We start from the raw sequence: 10,310 nt of genomic DNA on the forward strand, positions 1-10,310 counted from the left end.
AGTTAATAAGTTTTGCCTTTAGATACACTTAAGCATCATATTGTACCTAAAAAGTAGCGTTCCATTTGACATTTAGTTCAATTCTATCAGAAATAAACACAGCTGTTGTTCAGGCAAACTTTAGTTAGGTAATTTTATACCTCAAATGAAACAAATTGGCAAATTGAAGCAATATTACCCACAAATTAACAAAACTTGCACCCAAGCAAGCTAGAGGTTTTTTTTTATGAATATACCTTTATTATGCAGATCTACAGTGTGTATGTGAGTTATTTGTGCTTTTGCATACGTAGACAACAAGCACCTTTAGGGGACTCAACAAGTTGAAAAATGGCCAGTTTTTGTGCAGCACTTTTAAATTGTGTTTTTTTCATTACATTATGTTTTAACTCATGGAAAAAAGAAACACGTTTTCCTGTCTTCCTTGGTAAAATGTATTAAAATATTTTTAGTTTTATGTATTATGTTAGTTTTAAGTATTATGTAAAAATATTTTTAAGTATGTTTTAAGTAGTTTTATGTCAAAGTTCCCCAGTATTTCAGTAGTTTAGAGCGGTCCTTGTTCAGTGCCTAGGGCATGTAAATCTTCTATAGCTCACATTCCATCATACATCGAAAGGACAATAAGGCAACTGAAATTTCCTCTGATACCACGCAAGTGGAGATAAGGTAAACTTGCTTCTCACCTTGCAGGGGATTATTCACCTAACTTAGTAAAAGTAACAAGGAATACCCAATCTCATGCAGGAAATCTAAAAAAGCATGATTTTTCCTTGCAAATAATTAGATGGTTACTAAGCCAAGTTATAAATTTGTTTCAAGAGAATCATTACCTTTGCTAAGTGAACAGCCTATTTTCCTGTAGTATTTCCATCTTATTTTCCTTTAAAATTGTGTTCTTTAGTGACGTAGGAGGAACCAGTGAGCCCTTGCAGCACAGACAGCAGGAGGGCATTTTTTTTTCCAAGGAACTTAGAACAGCAAAGCATATTGTTATATTGTTGAAATATTGTTTAATATATACATTTTTTTTATTCTTTTTAATTATTTTTCAGAAAAAAGAAAAAGCATCTGTCATTAAAAAGAATAATGCCTATGCGGTTGCTGTAGCAAATTACGCTCCAAATATCACAAAGGATTCTGCTCTCCCAACAATATCAAAAAGCGCCACAGCGGACCCCAGCAAGGCAAAACCTCAGGAGGCAAAGAAAACATTCAACAGTGTTAGTAAAATTGACAGAATGTCTAGAATAGTGTTTCCGCTTTTATTTGGTACATTTAACTTGGTCTACTGGGCTACCTATCTAAATAGGGAACTTGCCATTGAAGGGCTTGTCCCATCGAAATAGACTAGACGCTTTGTATTTCAAAGGATTTACTGGCATTTTCAGACTCAGATTGTTCTAGTATGTTTGACTAATACCTTGTGAATTGACATGTACAGTAATCACCTCTTAAATAAGGAGAGGAGACTCTGTTAACTAGAATGAGCTTTTGAATAGACACTGTAGCAGTCATGGCTTTTACAAGTTATCTCTTGACCGCAAAGTATTGGCACTTTGTATTAAGGTTCGACAGCAGCTGATGAAAAATAGCTACCTGTTAACAGAGGACACGTTTCCTAGTCCTTTTTTTTGTTCATGATTTTGGGGTGGAAGGACCCTATTTTGTTAATTAGAACGTTACACTTTTATATGATATTACAACATGCCTGTGTACTAAAAATTCTTTCTAATTTCATAAGTGAACCATGAACATCAAACAGACCCTACAATAAATTAGGTGGATTCTCTTTCTATCACAGAACTACGGAAGTTTAATCACTTTGTTCAGTGATTCTGGTAAAGCTAGCTTATTTTTTTGAACACTGAATGGTGAAAGTTTTAGGAAATGATCAGGGAAATTTATATGTTAAATATATATTTAAATTTCACATTTATTTGTCTGCTAAACTGCACTAAAGTTTCTTTTGGCATAACTTGAATCCATTCCCCCACTTTTTGTAACCCAACTGTTTTTGCAGATATTTAAAACAAAAAATAGCCAGTATTTTGCAGCAGTGTCTGTATGTGGTCCTTATATCACATAGCATTGCAACGTGTATTATACTTTTACATCTGTTTTAATATTTTTCATACAAAGGTAAGCTGAAAGATTTGTCCAGGTTTAAATCATATTTATCAAACCTTATATCAAACATATCAAACCTTGCTCTGAGAATTCATGTTGTCTTTGTGAGCTAACGACTGACAGCATAGTAACAACTAATGGAGTAAGTGTCAGTGTTTGGGGTCCTGCTTAACATTATAGATCTGAGTATTCCCTATACTTGCAGCACTTGCAAGGGCTAATGTCAATGGGCAAGTGAAAATTACTTTTCGTTGCAGTGTGCTTGCATATAAAATGAATTTGAGATGCTTCTGCAATCATATAAAGTTCATTGACGGGTATATTTCACTCTCTGTCTGACCTTGTTCCAAGCTGCTTCAACCAACTTAAAGCTGCTTTTGCATTCCCATTGACATGTATAGGAAGAAAACAGGTTAGGAAAATAAAAAGGAGTCCTTCAACAATGACCCTAACTCAGCCCAAATGCATGTTGAGAGGAAGCAGGGATAAAAGTCCTCAAGCCTTTTAAGAGTCTTCTGTTTATATCATGTTGATAATTGATACTTGTACTAAACCGTTGCATTAATCGCTTAAAAAAACCTTATTCATTTTTATTTATTATGTTGTAATATGTTGTTATGTTTTGCACTTAATTTTTACATGTGTCTAGTATTAGTATGGATGGATGTACAGTAGTTGTACCGCATGTTTCTCAAAGTCACAGTGCAGCCTCTGTAGCTAACAGCTCCTGGTATCATCATTATCAATATGTAGGTACTATTTACTGTAATGACAAAGTTTACAGGGAATGTCCACATTACAAATATAAATAAGGAATTGTCACACCACGTAGCACTTGATCTTTTATTACTTTTCAAATTTGGGTAAAATCATTGTGAACGTTCAGTGTACTTGACATATTTTTTCCTGTATTTAAGTTAGCAGATTTAGTAATTGAGACTGGGTAGGTTGTATACATTTGTAAACAAGAAATAAGGTAGACTATAACATGTAAGCATATGCTATTTCTCATACGCTATTAGTTGCTGTTAATTTATCTTGCTTTAATCTTCTTCAAAGTGCTCACTGCATGACAACATAATTGCCAAGGTCACAAATTCATTTTATTGCCAAAGTGTTAGTAAGGATAAAAAAAAGAAAAAAAAAGAAATACATCTCTCAAGGACCACTAAATGGGAGTCTGAGTGGATGAACGTAATCACAGTTCATATTACAGAAGAATGGTCCGTGTAAAATATATGTATAAATCAGTGTTTTCAAGGTACTTCCTAATAGATAATATCTTTGTCATGTACATAACTAATCCCTACAGGCCTTTTCTCTCTATCCACTTTAAAAGCTAATATTTATGAATTCAGAACAAGTCTTGTAGACTGTCTTGGTTTTCATTAATTTACATATCATCACATATGATTAACTAAGTACTCATTTCTAGTTTACATACCCTGGGTAGCCTGTGACAAATGTTTGAGTAATCCCAGTATGGTAGACTATTATATAAGTGTTTACCAAGAATGGACATATCCCAAAAGCCATGAATGCAGCTAGCATTCGCATTTTGGAACCAATGGTATTGTCCCTATATTTAGTAACCTGTGGTTAATTTTTCTCAGCATACAATAACATAAGTCAACTACCAACAAAACACGGTTGGCAGCTTTATGTGATTTGATGGCTTTATTTGCTGAGAAGTTGGAATCCGAATGGTTTGGTTTGATTGATAGGGGCATTAGAAAAAACATGTCTTTTTTGGAATATGGAATTAAGGACTAATAATGTTAGCCATACTGTAGCCTTTTACTGGGAATTTCAGCATACATGCATCTAAGTTTTACCTGTTACCATGAGTATTGGTGTATGTAGGGTTTTTTTAATTCACAACTAAACACTGTTCTCTTTTGAACACTGTTCTAGATTCAGCATGTTACAGAGAGTTGTTAGAACTCTTTATCATTGTGTTTACACAATCTGTACACCATAGAACACCCACTCTTCATTACATTTATTTGAATTAGGTATGAAGAATCATGCTTTTTCATTTTTAGGCAGAAAAAGGGACATGTGGTGAAGTTTAGCACTTTATCCATATTAGAAAAAAAAATATATTTTTTCATATGCTTAAATGAAATAATAGAACACCTAATTTGAATCTGGATCTTCCATTGAGGTGTGTGCAATATAACATACACAATCAGGACAATGTTAGTAAGACACTTTCAAGGTGGTATGTAGTTAATTTAAAAAAACAATGGTTGCGTTACATGTTACTAGGTAGGCTGCACTTGTTCTCTTGTCATCCTCTTCTTTGCTGTAAAAGGTTGGCAGATACCAGGAAAACAAATACAGGGTCCTGTCAAATAAAATGTAGAGAATGCATTCATTTGATCCTTCAAAACCATAGAGTCTACCTTACAACATGCTCATAAAAATGTTCCTTAATGCTTTGACATATATGTGCCAATTGCCAGAAAGTGTCCATCTAACATTGCCTATACTGGCAAGCAATAATAGAGAGCAAATCATATATACATCACATTGCATAAGCTAACTACTGTATAAAAGAAAAGACTATGTTTCAATATTTGTTGGTTATTTTAAATGGTTGTACATTGTTAATTTTTAGTACTATATTCTCTCACACATATGATATATATCATATGTGTTTGTAGAATCTAAACTCAGCATTTAGTACTTGTAAGCTATACTGTAGCATCATAAATACTATTATAAATATCTGTAAAAAAGATTCATGTATATAAAGAAACAGTGTCTGTAAATATGAAATCATACTTTTGTCTAATTCGACCTGTTTTCAGAAAAGGTCTGTTTGCAATATCAGTATTAACTTCCCAACATATTTTGTTGTCATTTAATTTAAAGAATTTGAACATACGTTTTTTTGTATTTGTTTTCCCCAGCTTTGTAGCTACAAGGGAATATTTTTAATGTTACATTCAAAGGGTTTTCTAGTTAAATCAGACTTATCACTGATTTACAATTAGGACTTTACAACAGTATAAAACCAAAGTTGCACAGCATTGTTAGAAGAGTAAGTCTACATCCCTAAAATATAGCTGTCAAAGATTGCAGTTGTGTCTCCATTCATTGTGGCTACTTACTTAAGTTCTTACTTAACATAGTTTTGGTAGGTGTTTGTTGTTTCTTCTTTTTTATAGGCATTTGCTTACAGTAGCTATGCCCTGCCTTTTTTCAGACACTGCATCTGTAGTGTCCAAGGGCAGTTTGCCACTCCCATTTGTCTCCATACACTTGAGTTGAAACTGCTTTTTCAAGATTTTCTAAGCATTTGTATGTGTATTTTTAAGCATTTCAGGTGTTCTGAAAGTAGAAAAAAATAATATAAAGAAAAGCTTTACAAGTCTTTGCAACCTCTTTCACCAGTGTTTCTCAGCAAGAGTTCTGTGGAAACCTAGGCTTCCTCCAGAGGTTGCTAGGGTTCCTTGAGCAATGAACAATTTGTACCTCCTAGGTCAGTTACCACTGACACCAGTGATCTTTTTATCTATCTGTAAGTGCGACCAACAATTTAAAATACATTCTTACCAGTGATCACCATCATCACCATGCAGTGTTACCTTTGGATATAGTATTTAACGTGTGGGTTCCAAAAAAACTGAAAGTTATTCCTGAAAAAGTTATGTGGTAAAAAAAAAGTTTCAAAATGCTGACTTACACTAACATTTACAAAAACCAGGTGGTTACCATCTGGTAGTGCTACAAGGTGCTGGCCAGTAGGTGCCCCAGAGCAGTCTAAATTCAGGGTGTGTGGCCACATTTCACACATTTCACACTCTTGTGTTGGAAAGGGCATACTCTCCCAGATAAGTCAGCACAAAGTTCTGTCATGGAGGATGTGGTCAGCTGAAATCTCAGAAACAGTGCCGTAAAGGACAACCAAAATAAATTTAGGTGCTTTTTAATTTGACCTATTTGAGTATTAGTTTTTGCCCATATTCTGTTCCAGTATATGTGTGAAGTTTATATTTATAAATGGCAAAACAGCATTTAAATATTGAAATAGTTTGTGTTTCTGTGCACACTTACTAACACATTTGTGTTTTTAACTAAGCAAAATAAATTAAAATCATCATATTCCCCATTTCAAACACTAAGGCACTTACGTAATTTTGAAGCAAGGATAGTGTAGTTGTAGTGAAGAACCAGCCACTATTTAATATGTGTATATATATATATATATATATATATATATATATACTTTGATTTCTAATAGGGTCAGGTCAAACATAATAGGCATGGCAGTATAGTTATGAATAATAACTATATATGATTTGTTGTATAGCTCTTGCCTTTGTATTATGTACATAACACAGTCCAGGTGGAGATGAGCAGTCTCTCTTTCATGCATAAGCGGTTGAGGATAAGCTCTCTATATTGATTGCAGATCCGTAGTCTGTATGGCCACCTTTTTTTATTAATCTTCAACATACAAAATCCATAAAAGTCAAACACACATATAAACAGGCACTGCAACAATCTACATTGGATACTGTTCACAAAAATGACAATGATAAAACAGCAGGCAGAGATTATTAATATGGTTTGTGTTTTTCCACATGCATTGTATATCCTAGCAAGATTTATGTAGTTTTAATCATAAAGCTACATTCACAATTACAGACCTGGATTAAACATCTAAATAAGATTGGTCTACACAGTCTAGCAAGTTTTTACATTTCCTAAACCTAGAGTAAAATTGTTTGCAAAGCTTCACATTTACAAATTATTTCTAATGTGTATAAAGCAGGGCCAGATTTTTTCTTTTGTCTCCCCTAGGCCAGAAGCTTGTGTCCTTCCACCCCAACAGCATAAAAGATATAAAACTAAAGCATTAAATAGTGCTGGCCTGTCAAATATTTTTTATCAATAAATACAATATAATGCATTTTGTCAGTTATAGGTATCTTCTAACATTCTTTAAACCCATTAACTGGTCAATGGGTACTTCCAGAGAAATGGAATTCTGATGACAGATAGCCAAGGGGGACATGTTCTTACTATTACATTTTCATGTCCCTACATTTCTCAATTTCTGAGAAATTGGAATTCAAATAAGAAAAGTGGCCAGCTATGTGTAGGCTGGCTACTGGGGTTCAAAGAAGTGAAATGGACAGTCATGTGTAACAGGTGAGCGTTTTGATAGGTTGAGATTTTTGTGTTCTTAAAATGCCATAGTGATGAAATTGTAGGGGTGTTAGCCACACGTGTCTCCCAATTGCTCCTACATTTCAGATTCCTACACCTCCCCATTCCAGAGAAACTGAGGTCCAAGTAAGAGAAGCAGATGGTTATGTGTAACAGGACAGGACAGTGTATTTTGATAGGTAAAGTTTTTTATGTTGTACTGACACCGTAATAAATCGGGGGTGTTAGCTGAAAATGTCTCCCTTTTACACCTACATTTTCAATTTTCTACACCTCCCTTTTCCAGAGACATTGGGGTTCAAAGAAGGGAAGTGGACAAGGTAGCCTAGTATGACAGCTGAAATGCTTTGTACTATGTTTTACTTTGAGAAAACCTTTACTGACACAGCTATCTCACTGTGCTGCTAATGAATGGTACATGCCCCTCAGTTAGTTTGATTTCAAGAGGCAGCTAAACTTAAAAAGCTATGGATGTCCTGACATCATGTCTACTGTAGTATCTAGGGCTGCTATGCCTGTACCACCAGTTGTGTAACATCTCCATTTAGCTAAATTGTCATCAGGCACAACAATCTAACTTTTCTTAAATTTTATATAATATGGTTTGTAGAGCTAAAACAGTATTCCATTATAATTTGCTTTCACATATGTGTTAACATATTTTTAGGCTGCATTAGCTGTAGCTTTGGTGGTATTTTTGGGGTCAGACTGTCAGACAAGGACAAAAAGCCTGCCACCAAACTGATAAATAGTCTCTGTCCTGCTTAGTTCTTTGTTATTTTTGTAATAAGGTCAAATGATCAAAAATACATACGGTATATTTTCAGCACAGCACTGCACTTTGATCATTAAAAGCAAAGGCTGTATTTGCTGTAAATAAATATTCCCTTTTAAATATAATTTTGAATTATGCAGTATCATTTTAATAATCAACCACAAAAAGCTTCTGCACAACCTTCAAACTCTATTTGTTTTCTGCTTTGCACTAAATAATAAAGAAGGTGATTCACTGGTATTCTTGGACAAACAAAATTCTTTATAAAGAACTATTTGAACTAAATTAATATCCAGTTTACATTAAATTCCCCCTATTTATCCTGATGACATGTAGGCTCCCTTTGCAGCTATCTTTTGTGGGAACTGAAACTCTAGTTCTTTTCAGCCCCATCTACTGATACATAGTCATAGCAGACAATAGAATTTTTGTGGGGCCCAGAGGCAGAAGGGACCCAGCATTGTCTGGAAAATTAGTGGTTTTATCCAGTAATTAAAAAAAATCTGCAGCTAATACTCTCTGAAAAAAGGATTATTTATACTATCGTTGGTAACCTTTAAATGACAAATATGGAAAAAAAGGGGAGTTGCAATAGGGAATTTATTTATTTGAGAAATTAATTTATTTAGAAGTAATAGCTGTGGCTCTGTCTGGATCTGTTCAACTTTTCATATGGTTCTCTGTAAGTATCAGTGTAATGATTGAACATACATCTGGTGATCAGTGAATATACCTGCAGAACAAAGGTAAGTTAAAAGTTGAACCCCTTCTTGTTATTTACCAGAAAGCCAGAATAAAAGGGAATGTAACTGGAAAAATGGAAAACGTTTTCCTTTAACCTGTTGTTCAAGGAAATAATTGGCTAATTAAACCCTGAATATGAGTGCTTCATGCTACTTTGTGCCATGTAAAAAAAAGGAATTAGAAGAATGTATAAGCTAAATTAAAAATGTACATTTTTTTCAGAAGTGTTATAGGGTTTTGTTTATCAGCTGTTGTAAATGTTTTCATTTTGCTTGTACAGTTTTAAATAGAGAATTACAGTATTACATAAAAATGAAGTATTTAAATGTCATTTTATGCAATGAAGTATGGAAGGAAATGAGAAAATTCTGGTACTTTAATTGCTCTTTAAGATGTCATTAGTTAGTTTTTGATTATATTTTAGAATTAAGCGTACCTCTATTCACTAGTCACTTTACTAAAGACTTCATGGGGATAACTTTTTTTTTTTCGTTTTTTCCTTTTATACTGTTCATATATATGTAAATTTATTAAATTATTGTAAAGGAATGTTAAGAAAAAGAACATTGTAACTACTGCCCATGGTTGCAAAAGCTTGTATTTTTTCTTTTGTTCTTGTGCAAGATGCATGTTCTTTTTTTCTGTATTATTAACTGGAAAAAAATAGCGCAGAGATGCTAAAATGAGAAAGCTATTTGGGAGAAACAAGCAAGTGTATACAACAGTTGTTCATTCTTAATGTGTCTTTAATGTTCCTTTTTTAATCAGAGGTTCAAATGTATGATTAAAATTTACATTAAATAATTCCTGATCAGATCAGCTTTATTTTTACATTTGTAATTATGACAAAAGAAGGGATGGAAATATTCTGTAATTTGTGACCTTGTTTAAAAACAAATGTTAACACAAGTGAAAACTGTTTTAATGTATCACCTTTGCTTGCTACTTCAAATTAATTGCTTAATATTATCTTTTTGTATTTCTTAATAAAAGTTAATTTAACTACAATGAATTAGGCCCTTTTTTGTGTTTTATGATAGAAAATTGGTTGATTATTTAACTATTTGTAAATTGTAGCATTGGACAACATTCCTTTTTTTGTGGGTACGCCACCTTTCACAGACTACGGTATACATGTGAATGTGACAAGTTTAGTATAAATGGTCTTTTCATTGAGTGTTATTGTAATCTCATTTATTTACATGTATTTATATAGCACCAACATATTATGAACCCCTTTGCAAAGACCATAGTCATTTTACTAGCTGTCCCTCAAAGGAGCTCACAATCTAATATCCCTACCTCAGTCATATGTCAGTAAAACAATCTAAGACCAATTTTGAAGGGAAGCTAATTAACATAACTGCATGTTTTTGGGATGTGGGAGGAAACCATAGTGCTCAGGGTAACCCATAGAAACTACGGGCAGATAGTGTCCTGGCTGAGATTCGAACCTGGGACCCAGCGCAGCAAAGGC

The 10,310-nt window shown here is 33.6% G+C and overlaps 1 protein-coding gene across 1 annotated transcript in view; it reads left to right on the forward strand.

The window, feature by feature from the left end:
- GABRA2 (gamma-aminobutyric acid type A receptor subunit alpha2) overlaps positions 1 to 9,841 on the forward strand; it is a gene marked incomplete in the record, with an annotated part of 100,124 nt that extends 90,283 nt beyond the window's left edge. Inside the window, 1 exon segment of the mRNA XM_072406262.1 lies at positions 1,056 to 9,841. Within this exon segment, the coding sequence (XP_072262363.1) occupies positions 1,056 to 1,349 (294 nt within the window).
- Between the last annotated feature and the right edge of the window lie 469 nt (positions 9,842 to 10,310).

This window comes from Pyxicephalus adspersus, chromosome 3 (assembly GCF_032062135.1).
Source record: "Pyxicephalus adspersus chromosome 3, UCB_Pads_2.0, whole genome shotgun sequence".
In the NCBI taxonomy this organism is placed as follows: Eukaryota; Metazoa; Chordata; class Amphibia; order Anura; family Pyxicephalidae; genus Pyxicephalus; species Pyxicephalus adspersus.